Source organism: Apteryx rowi, unplaced genomic scaffold (genome assembly GCF_003343035.1).
Source record: "Apteryx rowi isolate R43461 unplaced genomic scaffold, aptRow1 scaffold_194, whole genome shotgun sequence".
Lineage (NCBI taxonomy): Eukaryota > Metazoa > Chordata > Aves > Apterygiformes > Apterygidae > Apteryx > Apteryx rowi.
The window spans coordinates 776,269-792,466 of record NW_020448241.1 but is presented as its reverse complement, the minus strand read 5'-3'; the positions used below and the strand labels follow the sequence as shown (position 1 = coordinate 792,466).

The 16,198-nt window shown below is 36.6% G+C and overlaps 1 protein-coding gene across 4 annotated transcripts in view; it reads left to right on the top strand.

Annotated features, from left to right (window-relative positions):
* CNKSR2 (connector enhancer of kinase suppressor of Ras 2) overlaps nt 1–16,198 on the top strand; it is a 217,540-nt gene that overhangs the window by 92,548 nt on the left and 108,794 nt on the right. For all 4 annotated transcript variants that reach the window (XM_026062859.1, XM_026062858.1, XM_026062857.1 and 1 more), the window contains exons 7-8: nt 3,641–3,700; nt 8,335–8,403. In XM_026062859.1, the coding sequence (XP_025918644.1) occupies nt 3,641–3,700; nt 8,335–8,403 (129 nt within the window). The remainder of the gene's footprint in view (nt 1–3,640; nt 3,701–8,334; nt 8,404–16,198) is intronic.

Genomic DNA, 16,198 nt, shown 5'->3' with positions numbered 1-16,198 from the left:
GCTCTTCACTTAGCCAGCTAGATTCTTGTGAAAATACAAAGGTGAATATGCCAGAACAGTAGACTAATTTTTCTTAGTTCCTCTTCACTTGCTAAAGAAAACACAAAATCAGCCTGTCATGTGCAAAAGTGCCCATAAAATACAAGTGGTAGAAAGAGCAGAGTGTGGCAGCCTGTTAAAGGTGCACTGCTGGAGGTCTAGCTAGGAAGTACTTTCCAGAAATCCAGTTCCTAATATTCCTCCAAGTTATTTGGCCTGAAATATTGGAGGAATTGGGAAAAAATTATGAACAGGTTTCTGAAAACCGTTTGGATTTTGCTCTTCTTAGACCTTGCTGAGCTCTAGAGTTGAATTGGAGAAGCAAGAGAGATTGCTTTGGGGCTGTGTTTTACACTTTTGGAACACATTTCTGGGCTACAGAGGCGTGTGCAACCTTGGGGGACTGCATCAAGATGCCATCACAGTTAAAGAGTAAAAATTCAATTAGGTATATGATAAAATGGAATTAGTATCTTCTTGTGTACTTTCCATCTGGCATTGTGTAAAATGGGTTACAAGCATATCAAATTCTATTGTCACAGTCTTAAAAAAAATAAAAATCCAAGGTCTCTGTTCTAACCCTTAACTGAATAATAGTTCACACGAAGATAAAATGTATTGACTTGTTTGAAATTAGACTCTTACCCACAGCTGATCAGAACTATTTGTGTAATTAAGCATGAGTTACCTGGTCTTTGATCGAAGTGTGCTTTCATTCTTGATTCCTGTGGTGGTTAGGTATTTTAGGCATATTAACTGAATTATCTTTCCATTTATTTGACATAATTGATTCTTGTGAATTCATAGGGACTTTGGAGTTATCTTTGGATACCTAAGATTTATCTCTGCTGATTTTCTTTAGTAGAAATGAACAATGCACACTGATCACTCTGTACTCTTGATCACTGAGAGTACTGTTAATATTGTGTAACCACAAGGAGACAAAGAAGGGAATATTTGTAAATGTCTGTGATATTCTTACTTCTGCAGCAGATTCCAGTAAACCCTGGAAACATTCTGTTCTCTGCACCTTTTCCCATATATCATTGTTCACTTAAAACAAGCAGTAGAGGAAGGTGTGTGAAAGGGTAGATCATCTTTCTGTTGCATTTGCTTTTGGCAATGGCAAAATATTACATTTCCTCATTTAAAAAGCTGCTTTGTAAACATAATGATGTTGGCTCTTGCAAAATTGACAAGACATAGCAATAGTGTAACATTCTTAATTTTGCATGTGTGGAATAAATATAAATTTCTTTGCAGCTTCCCTCTTCCTCCTCTTTCCCGAAGTGTTCCTATTTAATTCTTGATCTTAGCCTTTAAGGAAAATTCTTCAAAAATCCTCTCTCCTCTTTTGGTTCTTGAAAGTCTTTAATTTCTAGAAAAGACTAGGTTGGATAGGAATTGCAGTCCACCACCATAGCATACTTATAAGTCCTTAGTATCCTTCAGAATTATGCTTTGCACAAAGCTAAGCACTACATAAGCAGCAAATGTGAGACTCTGTCCTCTGCTTTCAGCCTGACGTTATTTGCTGTTTCCTTATTTCATGATATTATAGATTTGCATGTATTCCTGTTTTGTACTGGCTTCGCTTTACAGGTCTCTCTCAGATCCAACTGGATATTCAGTTGGTTTTTTACATTTACACCAGGTTTTGCTGAAGCAGTTTTGTAGTGTTTCAGTGAAACACCACTGGCAGTTTTAAGCTACTGTTGAGTCACTGAATTGTTGTTACAGAAACTATAACCTCAATAAAAGCAAAAACAAACCAGATGGTAAATCATGGTTATTCTTTGGGTTAGTTAAAAATTGAAATCATAATGAAACTTTATCATCTAAACGCTTAAGTCAAAAGCAATAACTCACTGTCATTAAAGCAAAAATACAACTTTCTTCAGAAGTTGCCCTGTGTGGAGCTGCCACCATGAAGTCTGTGGCTTGCACTGATCTGGGTGCATTCAGCAGGCAAGACTGGATGGCCTAGCCCTTAGAGCTGGATCTCCTGAAACTTGGTTGGCCTGATTTCAGCTCCTTGCCATGTCGCAGGGTGTCTGGTCAGGTCAGGTCACTTAGATCCAGATCCAGAGAGGGATTTAGGTCCTGATTTTCATCGGTTTGGGGATAGGTATTAGGTGCCAAATATACCGATGTATCTCAGCCTCTTGTGTGGCTCATTTCCATGTCTGTAAAATGTGTTTATATTAGTATTTCCCTACCTCACAGGGGTGTTGTGAGGATAAATGTGTAAGAAATTGCCATGAGATATTTGAGATAACTGAGTTAAGTAGGAAAGCAAGGAGCCAATCAATGAAAAAATTATTTAAGATGCACAGAGATGGAAGTTGAAGCAAAATGACAGGGGGTTCCTATCTGTGTAGAAATGAACAAGTTCTGGCTTTGTTCTCTTCTAGCTGTGGCAGTCCAACATGACAATTGGAAATGATGCCATGAATTACTGCTACAGATTGTGCAGAGTAAAAGGAGAATTCAGTTTTGAGCCCCCTCTCCTGAGAAAGTCTCAGTTTCTTCCTGGGAATATTCTCCACTTTGTTAACTGGGGGGGAAGCAAGGGCAGATCCTTGTTCCCACTGCAAGAACATCTATGAGTTCTGGTCCCAAATTAGGTCTGTCCAACCTGATAAAAGTTTTCTCTGCCTCTTTAGTGTATTTGATCATTGATGACCACACCGTGTTCCTCAGTTAAGAACAGACTTCTTTGTGGTACTTGGATTAAAAGGAGAGAAAGCACATTACGGGGATGATATTTACTCCAGTGCTCAGTATTTACCTGCTTTCTAGGAACTGGTCAGGAGGAAGTGAGGTTCTTCAGAAGTTGTTGAAAATGCAGTGTATGCCAGTTACCTTTCCTTTTTCCTTTTCCCACTGTTTTAGTGGTGCCGTTAAAATGTTGTTTGAATGTTGATTCAGAGAAAAAGCAGGTTTGAGATACTGTCCCAAACCACCCATGCAGGAACTTCAGTCTGCTCATAAGCTGTCATGCACAGCATAGTTGCTGCTAATATGTTGATAGCCCTTCTTTTCCATATTTTTTCAAAAAAGTGACATAGCTAACAAAGTTGACATTTAAATTGTCGTAATCGAGCTTTAGAGCTCATTGAGATGAGTGAGGCAGCCAGAAAGTCTTAGAGATGTTTTTTCAGGCATATTTCAGAGCATTAGTTACCAGTTTGAAAGTTATTTTTGCAGCATTGCCTACCAGAGAATCCAACTCTTTTAAAACCTTCTTCCAAAAAGCTTCCAAAAAGAAATGGAAGTATTGATCATCCTAAGGCAATTCTTAATTTTGTTTTTGTAAGCAGATGCTACTGTTGCTATATTTGTCATATATGGAGTACATAAAGAAATCTGGGTAGTATTTATGGAGATGACTGTGGTAAAAGTTTTAGGTTGCTACTGCTGCATAGGACCAGAAGCRTTTGGGCTGTTATGGCATATGTTAATTTAAAGGTCCACAAATTATATACATTTATATATATATATAAAAAGCTTTTATTTTTAGAGATGTGCAAGTTATGTTTGGATGGTGATGGTTTGTGAAACACTTTAAAAATTCTTTCCCATGATGTCTTTTTCTTAGGGTATGTACATTAAATCAACATATGATGGTCTCCATGTAATTACTGGAACAACAGAAAATGTAAGTATTGTTAATACTGTATGTTCAGGCCTGGTAGCCTTTTTGATCTTACCTGTGGTTTATGCTTTCCCTTTGCTATAGGCTACATTTTGCTTGCAAAAGTGTGCTAGTTGGCTGTTGAGGACCAATAGCATGTTGGACGGCAGAAGTGCTTTTGCTTGTTTACATCAGAATTGAAAGAGTTGTTTGTAGCTGAGATCCAGGAGAATCGGTTTTGATTTGTTCTTGCAAGACACTTAAAACACTTCAGTTGATCAAGATAAGAGGTAGCTATCTCGGAGTTACCTTGCACTGTGAATAGAAGATAAAAGTCTATAATAAGTATAGACTGATATGCTGGAGTTCATTGTAGTATTAGAAAAACAGCTTTTATATTTTCCATCTATTAAGCTTTATTTTGTAATAAATAAATGCATGGAAATGAGGACATCCCTTCACATTGACAAATAACCATATGTTTCTGCATGAACTTCTGAATAATGCCTATAGAAAGGAAAACTTATTACTGGTGTACTAGTTCTCATGGAAGGTATCAAAACAGCAAGCAAAACATAATAGACTACTTTTTAACTCTCTTTGAAATACACTCTCCTTTCCTTGTACACCATCTTTATGGAAGTGGCTGTGTCTGATAGGGAATGAGCAAGATGATCATTTTGGGGGAGAAAGGTTTTAATCCATAATCTTTGATAAACACGGAACAGGCCACTAAACAATGCTGAATTGCTCCATAATGGTTGAGGCAATTCCTTTTGAAGATTCTGATGATGCTTTCTTAAAATGAAGCTGTAAGAAATACTTGTTTTATCCTGCTACTGTGTCATATTCTGGAAAGCACAAACCGCCCATGGTACTTACAACTGCTGCCTTGGATCTGCAATGGGGTTCTGTTAATATCTCAAGGGAAAGAGAATAGGATTATTGTTTCCATCCCTTCATAGGAATTGCAATCTGGAAACCTTTCTTCCTTCTTTTGCTGTGGACAGGATGTCCGTGGGCCACCTGCCTTAGAATAAGGAAATCATAAGAGGAATTTCAGCCTTGCAGTCAAAAGTCTAGGGAGTCAGACCTACAGCTTCGATATCAGTTGAGTTAGCAAAACTAAACAGACAACAGAACCATAGTTGTGCCAAATCTAGAAAACATATGGAGAAGAGAGGATGGTTTTTAAAGTTGAATTTCCCTCAGATTAAAAAAGGAACCATTTCTCTCCATGAGTTACTATTATTGGATTTAATTTCCCGGGGGCAAAGATAAGAATAAAATGTTAATGCATTCCCTCAAAAATCTTATCTTTCATGATTCATGAATATAATTTAAAGCTACATCAGGAAGCTTCAGTCATGATGACTTTTCTGCTTTGTTATTGATACTTTCACTTGCTATAAGACCCTGGAGGTGCTCAAAGCAATCTGAGAGACTGCAGTCTGCTATCTGGGCAAAGACCTATTGTGTGTTAAAATGTTTGTGAAAATAAGTAATGCCTTAGGGAAAGTAAGGTCTCTCCTGCTTTCAAAGACAAAGTTGCTAGCCTCTTACTTAAAAAAAAAACCAAAAAACCAAAAAAACCCCCCACCCAAGTATGATTCTGATAGATGGGAGGAGAAACATTGAAGGAACAGGGCGAGAATAAGGTCATGATGGGGCAGATGTGATCTGACCTCTTCATATTGACATTTTTGCCATTTGTTGTCCTGCTGGACTTCTAGAAAACAGTAAGAATCCAAATTCTCTTGCCTTTGGACAAAAGCTTGTGCCTTTTTCTTTCTGATTCTGCTACTTGAAATGAGATGTTGGCACAACTTTTTATCTGATCCTTCCCTGAAAGATCACAGAGAGGCACTTGTCTTTTTAATAAATGCAGTACCTTAGTGGCTCTAGCTGCATAATATAACATTGTGGGCTTTTTATCCACTGTTCTGCATTATCTGTTTGCAATTCAATGTGTTTGGTGTCCAACTACAAAGCCTGTAGGGGTTTGGATCTTGCTGTTCAGCAGTAGGAATCACCTTTCCCAACATAGTGGCCCTGCAGGTCGGAGCAACCAAGCTCTGAAACTTGAACTGAGAGGGAGCAGGGCTCCTCAGAGGTCACTGCCCCCTCAGAGGTTCTCCCTGGCGATCCTGTAGCATTAGAGCAAGCTGAGCTTTCTGGTTCAATTCTTCTCTCTTGTGTTTGAAAGTAACAATTACAAAGGCTGTATTGGTCCAGCAAGAAAGTATAGCCTTCTTGGTGAGTGATAGATTCTTTTAATTCACAAAACAAATGTTTTCATCAGATAAAGTAAATTTGTAATTTAGTTTTCTAGTTGAAAAGAGTATTTTCTAAGTCAAATCATGGGCTGCATCTATGTCAACATTTTATTTTACAACGGGAGTGCAATTCTGAATGAAGTCCTCCCAGTGTCCCCACTTACTGTGTAATGGTTGAGTTTGTAGGATGCTTATAGAGTTCAGAAAGGAGACACTTTTCAGAAGAAATGATACTTGAGTTTTCACTCTGGGCACACACCAAATGTGCTTCAGCCCCTAATGGGGGCAGGAGGGTCTAAACAGGTATTTTGGATAGTGTGGGTGTGTTGGGGGGGAATGGGACAAAGATAACATTTAGCCTAGAGGACAACACTAAACCTCATCTGAAGTAAAATTCCTTACCCTCATATGGGAAGACTGTTGAACCGCGTTGCCAGCTCATGTAGATGTATCTGTGATGTTCCTCCTGGGGGGGGCTTCACGAATAGATATTTGCTTGATGATCAGCATACACATCTATAAAAAGAAATAGCCTATCATTTTTCCCATTTTCCTTAAATAATGATTTTAAAGGATAACTATTTCTCAACTGTAAGGTCGGTTTTCCTTCCTTTGGAGGAAAAACAATAAGGCACAAGAGCCACAACCTCCTAATAAGACCACAGCCTTGGACTCCTGTAGACATGATTTGTATCTAGGCTTGCAGTGTTATTCATTCCCAGGCATAATTACAATGATTTTTTACAGTCTGAAGATTCTTAGATCATGTTTTACAGATTTGGCAAACTGCTACACAAAAATAACCTTTTTCTCAAGGTTTAAGCTGCAAGCGCTGAAGTTCATACAGGGAAAAGTTTGTATTGTAATAAAATGCCATTGAGTTCAAGCATAATGACACAGGATTAGCTCTCATAGGCACTTTGAAGGTCTTAGGTGTAACTGCATCTGAGCTAAAGCACGGCAAGATTATAAGGATTTTTCAGAAGTATGAATGAGTAAATTTGAGTAGTGTAGTGATAGGCAGAAGATAGATCAGTAGAACGTAGTTACTAATGTTAAAATTTTTCCTTACATCATTCAGCCAACACCTTTAACGCTGGAAGAGTGCCAAATAGTCAGGGCTGCTGTTCTTTATGTAAGTAAAATTACATCTTTACCAGCCCAGGATGATTTAGGATATTCTGAGTAATGCCTCCAAGAGCTGAGTCATGAGTGACCCTTCTTTCAGCCTCATGTTTTCCTTGGATATCTTCTGTTTAAGCACTGTTCTTAACTTAAGCCATAAATGATGTGGAATTGCACTAGAAAGTCATGGTATGGCTGCGGGACACAGACATTTTGAAAGGGATGTAGTAGGTAGGTTATTGCAAACAATCCCCATTCGAGGCTGGAAGCATATGCCTAGATGTCACGTTGTCTCACCTGAGCTAGAAAATGCTAATAGTGAACTCAATTTCAGTTCCTTTCTGCAAAATTCATAGCAGTTCTTTGGAAACATACTCCTGAGTACTTTAGTTTTTTTGAACTGTCACTCTCATCCTTAACCTTTAAGGTGATTAAACAACTTCATAGGCTGACAGCCACAGTACTGAGTAAGAAAAGTCAAAGAATTGTCACTCTATGAAAAGCTTAATGAAGTTACTTTCCTCTAAAAATGGGGTGTGGGGGGGTGCCTCAGAAAATAGTTGACATAGTGCATATAGATAGCAGAAGAGGAGAAACTGGTTTGGGGGGGTTTTGGGGTGTTTTTCTATTTTTCTGAGGCACAACCAAAGAACAAAACTACTTTGCTTTTTGAAAGTATGATGATCTTAGTAGGATTTTGGTCCTGGCTACATTTCTTTCATCCTAATATTAATCCAGACATGAAGTTATAATATAACTTTATGGCCTTCCTCGCTGGTACCTAATCCTCTCTCCTTGTATGCACTGTGAAGAACAGTGATTTACTGAAGTTCTCTGGAACATACCAAAACATTTAGAATAACAAGGCAATGTTGTGAAATTTATTTTTGAAGCAGTTGCTAATTAGTCTCAATAGAGTTAATGTTCGGCCAAAGATTGGCTTCCAAGGCTTAAGACATGTCAGGCAGGTTAAAGCAGACTTTTGCAGAATGAAATTAAAGGAAATCTTTAAGACTGGTTTACTCTTTAATAAATATTCATACCTTTCTTAACACTTGATTGTCTTTGTACAATAGTGCACATTATTTTTCTCCAACAACAATGAATTAATTTATTAAATATTTATTTTTTTCTTTATTTCACAATAGAATGTAACTATCAATCTAATCTGACATAGCTTATCAATCATACTGCTGAAAGAGAGATGATGACCAGTAAGAACTGTATTCTTTATCATCTCTTTTATTTTAAATTCAGTCACCTGCAGATCGGTGCAAGAAAATCCATGCTGGAGATGAAGTGATTCAAGTTAACCACCAAACTGTGGTATGTATAACTATGTTCTGTGTCACTTGGAGATAGCGGTGTCATGGCACACCAGCATGTGTAGAAAAGAAATGTGTAGAAAACTGTGTTTTTGTAAATCATTATTTATTCTAACAGCTAAATTTTCCTTTTTCTTTTCTGAAAGAGCATTGTTCTTAAGTTCTTAGTTCTTAAAATATGCAGGCTTAACCCTGATCATCTGAGTATCACTGGAGGTATTACCAAGTTAGGCTAAATAACTGAGACTTGGGTTATGTTAGGGTGTTTTCTGCATACCTATGCTCTATTAATAAAGACTTGTTTTTGTGTAATAGAGGGTTTGGGTAGATGGGATTCAGGGAGCTGGAACTGTTGAGTCCTTGTAGGTTTAAGATCAACATTGCTTGCTGGAAGCTAGAAAACTTATTACTTTCTAAACCTATTGGAATGTGTAGAGCACTTTTTTCAAAAACAAAAGCAGTTAAAATTCCTACATATATACCTTGGGTTATCTAGCTTAACTTAGATACACATTTTTAAACTTGAAAAGTGAAGATGAAACAAATCTTCTATGTATGATAGGCAAGTAAAACCATGCACATTGCTCTCAGTGTCAAGAGTTGCATGTTAGATCCTGGTGATTATATTTAGGACTGATGAACTGTTAAAATCAAAATAAACTTTCCTTTCTAAGTGAGCTTAGTAATCGAAAGGAGTAGACTTTCAATATAAAAAGCAAATATTCTTTTTCTAAAATATAAGCTTTCTTAAGAGTAATGAAAGTCAATATGTGGAATTAATTACATGTATCCTTGCAAGCAATTTAGCTGACAGAATATGATCCTAGATTTCCATTATTAATACAGCAATCATTTGTTAAAAGTGTGTTTCTTCATTCCCCATAGGGTTCCACTTACAGCTTTAGGACACAGTACATCATGTCAGCTTCTCTGAACAAATTAGTATAATATTTCATTACACCCTCCAGCTAAGTTTGATATCAAATATACTGTACATGTATGGAACTTAACAGATGAGAAGCCATCTTTTCAGCTAGGAAACATAAATTRATAGATCTGACCAGAACAGGGTGAACCCTTTTTTTCCCTGTATGATTCTTGATAAATATTATTGTATCACGTGATTACTTACATGTACAGTTGATGACTGATTTCTGTATTCTTTCCCATGAAGAGAGCTTATGACATCAATATAATATAAAAAGTTTTTAAAATACTATTATTTTGAATATCTAAATGTGTGCAAATCTGAAGAAGCATCTCAATAAGCTTTCAGTCTTTATGCTAGCTAGTTTTTTCTATAAATTTTGAAGGTACCTGTGTAGTGAAGTTGCCTTGTCAACTTCAGAAATTTCCATCAGCTAAGTATTATTCTGGTTTTCTTGCCACATCTCACTGCATTTATCTGACAAAAAGATCAGATTCTTACTCCTAACAATATAAAAAAATGTTGTGACAAGCCTTAAGATGAACTTTCTTACATAGTTAATTAGAATTTTAAATCTAAGATTTGGATGTTTTGGCTTTTGCAGATAAGAAGCTGTGAATTTTGCGATGTGCAGAAAAAAGTTGATTGTAGTTCTAGGAAAAGGGAATATAGGGATCTAAGACTAACTTAATTTTACTTTTCAACAGCAACATTTGGTATAGAGGATATGTATAGTAATAGAATAAAACATACATTTATATATGCTCTTGCTCTGTTGTAGCAACAATATAATCTATGACAATTGGCATCTTTCATATTATATACAAAAAACTTCCTTGTATTTTAATATTGACTTTCTACAATGAGAGTCAGTTAACATTTTCTTAGCAATGTAGTAGTATCTTCCATGTTGCCTTTACAAAGGGGAGTGAATCATTCCCTTTGCAATTGATAGAAACAGAATCTTTTATACATATTATGGCATTTTTTGCCTTTTTATTTCTTTTGGCAAGTGTCTAAGTCCTTTTGTACTCTGGTGCCTCTCATGAGGTTCAATTCTAGGAATATGTGTTTTCTGGGGAGAGGTATTCTTACTCCCAGTGTTTCTTCCTTTGGAGTGAAGAATTCCGAAGATGTTGCATTCCATCCTTTCTATTTTTTTTTTTCACTCTTTATATACTGCTTAGCAGTTGAAATCATAGGGTCTGCTTTGCAACTTGCTGCTTTCAGCCCATCATTCATTTTCACCTACACTGACTATAGAAATAAGTATGACTAAATCCTGTAAAGATTTAGTTCTAAAATGGTAGGGAAGTATGGTTAACATGTAACTGTTATTTGGGTGATGTCCTGTAATTGGAGAATCAAAATCTAACTTTAAAGATTAATTTTAGAGGGAAAACTTTTTTTCTGTATTTTCTCAAATTGCTTCACTGTATTCTGTTTGTCAAAATTAAGTTTATATCTGGTTGTAGGTACTATATATTTCTAAGAATGAATATAAACATGAGAAAGAGAAACTCCATATAATTATTTTAAAAATTCAACTTTTTAGCTAAAAAAAAATCACATTTTAATTGTGAAAGTCTGTTTTTTTTCAGAATGGCCTGCTGATTTTGAAAGAGGCAGCAATGCAAAGCAGGAGAATACTTAAGTGGCCTATAATGATTTTTATTATACATATCTTAAAATTGGGTGTCAAATCATTTTTTTCATTCACTGTTGACATCCTCTGTTTACTTGTGGCAATGCTTAATCTTCATGGTATTTCATCTGGCAGTGAAATCAAAGGATTTCAAGTGAATGCCCTGATCTTTTGCTCTGTTGATAGAAAACATGCGCAACAGGATATAATCCACTTGTATCTGGCAGGACCTCTGGAATGTAAATACCTTCTGACTTTTTTAAATAAAAAAATAATAAGATTGCGCCTGAAGTCAGTTTATAGTTAATGTTCAGAAAACTGTCCCTTTTAAATTGCGGTTTATTGAGATTAGACAGCTATGTGAGTCTTCTGTCAATGTTTTGCCTTACAGTTTAGAATTTTTTTAGATGGCTCAATAATTGAGAGGTATGACTCCCCCATTAAAATTCAAAGGATTTAGGCCCTGATTTCCCATAGCCTGCCCTGTAACTTCCGTCCTTAATCTCCTCTAAAAGCCTTTCTGTCTAAAGTATTTCCAATACAAACATTAAAAAAGTTGTTCAGGTGATTCATAGTTTGCACTGTACTTCGGTGCTCATGTTTCTTCCCATACATTCAAGAGTATATTTTGCCTCAAGATACTCTTCCTTTTAACCAACCAAAAGTGCAGGAAACAATACTATTTCTTTCATGAATTACTACTGCATGCAGTATTCTTTCCAGTTGTATCAGTGATAAAGCTATACTGAAAATAGGCAAGGCAGAAGACCGTGATGGTGCAGGATACTTGAATAGCAGGCTGTTGTTGTGCAGTCTCCTGTGAATGGTTTCTAGATTTTGGAGGAATTTTTGGTGCCTATGCATATACTTCTAATACAAGTATGATATGATATGTAAAAGAGTCGATTTCTACAATTTCTACAATTCGTGTTGGTTCACTAAAGCCCATCAGAACATATGTAAATACGGTCGGCAGAAAAAGTATGTGTAATTTGGCAAAATAGGCAAATAGTTAGTGGTCTGTTTCATGTGGGAGCTGGTATGTTTTATGTGCTTAATGTCTGCAGGTTACTATAGTATATGGCATGTCCCCCACTACAGAAATGCCACTGGACTCTTGTGAGCCCGGCTGAGTCAGCAGAAGTTAGTAACTGGAATTTGTTTTGTATTTACGATACAAAAAACCTTGAGATTTTGCTAACGTTCTCCTGAAATGAGTGTTTTATTTACAAGATTATATGTTGGTTTTCTGCAAGGTTAAACACTTAGGAAGGGTGTGATTCCTTTTTGGACTTTACCCTAACTTAATCTTTGCATAGGAAAAGAAAGGAACTGGTGTTTGGATTCACTGTGAGAAGAGTTCAGTGCTTCCACAAAAACTCACAGGCTTTGTGGGGAGCTGATGCTTTCCAGCTGATAGAAAATGCATGCAAAAACAATGCAGCAAAATCATAAAAGTTCAAATGAAGTAGGCCTCGTGCTCAGCATCCTTCTATTGCTGTCGTGTGTGTACTTTTATGGAAAATGAGATGGGGTAATATCTCCCAAATCATTATTTTAATCCTTTCCAAAATCCTTGGGCTTCCTCTGTTTTATAAGTTTGATGACCGTCGACAGCAATATTTCATTTTAAGGGTAGGTGAGTTTAAAACTAAAAGATTTTTAGGCCTCTTCAGAAATGTTAATAGAAGTCTCTATGGAGATAACATAGTTCTCTGCAGGGCTCTATCCTGAACTCTCTGTAGTAAAACATTTTCAGGGTGTGAGGACCATACTTTGATCATGGCAATTGTAGTCTCTCTTCCTAATTCCCTCTCAAAATTTCAGTTCAATTCTTTATTCTTTTTTTACAGTCTCCCTATTACATGTTATCGATAAAGGAACTAAATTGTTGTGATCCTCTCAAAAGGAAATTATCTTTCTGCAAATTTGCAATTCATGTTAGTTTTAACATAGAATATGTTTTGAAATTATGTAATATTTATGATTTATTTTTACACAGATTTCTTTTTACATAGATGTGCAAATACACACACACACATATGTTATATTTATATCCCATATGTCAGGGAAGTGTGATATTGCAGAGATGAGATGTGTGAGAGAAGATGATCTTTTGTTTCCCAATGTTGAATGCAAATGTTTTTACAAAGTATAAATGAAAAAGAGAAACAAATTGACAAACTTGACAAATGCAGATGAATTATGTTGTGCTTTCCAAGAATACTTTCCAGGGAGAAAGGATGCTCATGTACTCTGAAGATGTGGTAGGAGTGAAAGTCTTTTAAGAAATCAGGGAAGTGTGCATGTGTATGTACGCAGATGGATTTTGTTTTTGTTTTCAAGAAATACTTTTGCAAATGAACTAAACATTTAGCAAAAATAAAATTAATACAGCTGATTGTCAGCAGCTCCATGGACAAAGTGTCTGCTTCAGGAAGAGAGCTGCTCCATGTTTGTTTTTGGTTTGGTAGAATATGAAAGGGCCAGGACTCTCTTGCCAGTTCATCAGCCCAAATGCTGCACGTTGTTGTCCACTGATCTGTTTTCCATGTTATCCCTGAGGCTTGTTCAAAGTTGATATTGGAAACACATATCCCTCTTTGTTGAGCACAGGCTCATTTTTATGCAAATAGGGTGCTGTGTCAGTGTAGGCATCCGCTGACACTTCTAACTTAGGCACGGCAAGTCGGCAAACACGCACATCAGTGTTGCATCTGCGTTAGACAGAGTAGCGTAAGCTTGGCCAGCCCACACTGCTTCATGTCTCTGCCAAATTTCAAGTAGTTTCCCTCTGTTCATTCCACATGAAACTTTCGTGCTTGACTACACACCTGTGTCTTCAACCAGTGGAGTTGGTTAAGTTGCATCAGAAACCCCACTTTAGTGCCTTCCAGCACTGTCTTCTGTCTCCTAGATGAGAACAGTGCTTTGTGAGTGCTTCTAGCTTACTTTAAAGTCAAACTGCTTAGCTTAGCTGAAAACATTAAACCTGGTTGACTTTGTCCTGGAATGGAAGGGAAATGAGTGCAGGGTCAGTCATAAGTCACGAGTGGTTTTAGAAGTTGTTCCTTATTGCTTCAGATTTCATGAATGGCAGGTTCGGTCCAGTGACCTGGGCACCCACATCCCACTTTCAGTGTGTTATTTGATCTGTGCTCTGGAGTACCTGACCTGTACCCTCTGCTGCAGAGTTATTGTGCACCTCAGCATTTGAAGAGTGTATGCTGGGCATGTTAACCTCCAAGCATCCTATTGATGTAGCTGCATAACTGTCAAGTTCTGAGAGGCTCAGATTACTCAGTATTACTACAGGAGATCTTTGGAGGAAGTAATAGAAGATACTGATGCAATGTGAGGTGCCTGTCCTCTCGTTCATTATATGACGAGGACTTCGGCTCAGTGCCAGTGTGTTGTACTCCTAGAAGTATCTGCTTCCAGATCCGGGTGCAGTCTTGATCACTCGTAGCCATTTGCTGTATCCCACAGCTCAGTCACAAGAACAGATTTCTTTCTGTCCTGGCTGTGTTCCAGAAAGGTTAGCTATGTTATCATAGAGCCCTGGTGATTTACTCATGCGATTAGATGAGCATACATGAATAACTGGTCAGCTGACTATTCGGTTCTTCCATTACTTTTCTTTGGAAAAATAATGTTCTCTTGTAGTTGGTGACCCAGACTGTTCTATCCAGCACTGGCTGCAATTTGGGAATATGCACCTGGGCTGACTTTGAAGGTGCTAATGTCTCTATTAGAAGCAATTTGATTGTATTAAGAACTCAGCTGCAATACCAGTCAATTTTTTATCTGTAGGCGTCTTTGGGAGGCTTTCATAGCTTCACCATTGATGATAGTCAAGCTATTGGTTCTACAGCTAAGTCGAGTATTTTTATACAAGCTATAATTGATCATAATCCTAAAGGTACCTCTACTAGGAATGGCTACAGTATTCCATGGAGTGATTCTTGTATTGTAGGTATTAAATTCATCTTCCTGCACAGAACATGCAGGATAAACATGCTTTTTAATTAATTTATTTTCTACAGTTGTTCTATGTTTTTCTTTTTTCCACATGAAAGTAATAGCATTTCTATAACAAAAAAAGGAACTCTAAGAAGTGTGGTAAATTGCATCAATGTTTCCAGCAAAAATATTAAAGATAATATGCTGCCAAAAACTTTATTGTCTTTATGCACATATTCCTGATAGAAATTATTTTCTTACTTTCATAGCTGCTGCTGATCATTAACATTTCTACAATTTCAATTTGCAGGCAATTTAAATTACCATGTTAACTGTTTTTTTCTCAATATTGAGAATAATGCAAGTTCTGCAGTTAATATAATTCTTTCAAAATTTCTTAGTCTCTGATGTATGAAATAAATTATTAGAGCAGATGTTTTATGCCCAGGTAGCAGATATAAGTAAATCTGAGTTTTCTATGGTCAAGTACATTGATGCATATAGAAAAAGTACAGATTATGTTATTCTTTTTGTCCCATAAGAATAGTTTAAAAGGTTTACTTTTAGCATAAGTATATGTGTATTTGGAAAGGAAGGAACAGATTATCCTGCTGCTAATTTAACTTCCTTTTAACTGTGATTGCTGAAAATTAAAATACATTTAAAAAAGCAGATAAAGGATAAGGAGACATGTCTTCAAAACAGTACATACTAATTTTCTAATACTACTGTTGTGCACAACCTGGACCACATATGAGTTAGGATTGAATAGTTTTAAATACCTGTGTGCTTTGTGCAGATAACAGCTGTATAAATTACACAGATGTTCTTCAGGTTCAGTCCTGATCGTCTACTGCATAATTCATTATCTTATGCTGATGAATTTAGGAGGTAATTATGAGGAAGAGTAAGATGGTGATAGTTGTTGTAAAGTAGATTAAAATTGTAAGAAAATCAAGTTAATGCTGTGTCATGGGGGAGGGAAAATTAAAGCAGGGAAATCTGTGATTGATTTCAGTTGATATACTTCCCAACATATGAAGTTTAAAGAAAAAACCCTCAGCAGGGGCTTAGAACACTTCAGTGGCTTGAACACTGTGTATAGTCTATGGCTGATTGTTTTAATAGCAATGAAAAGGGAAAAAAAAACACTCATGGGCCAGTAATTACTGCCTTATTATGACACTTTCTTCTAAATCCTTATCCTTCCTTCAGCTAAATGAAGCTACATAAGTTTTCAGCTCAATTAAAGAGGGTTTT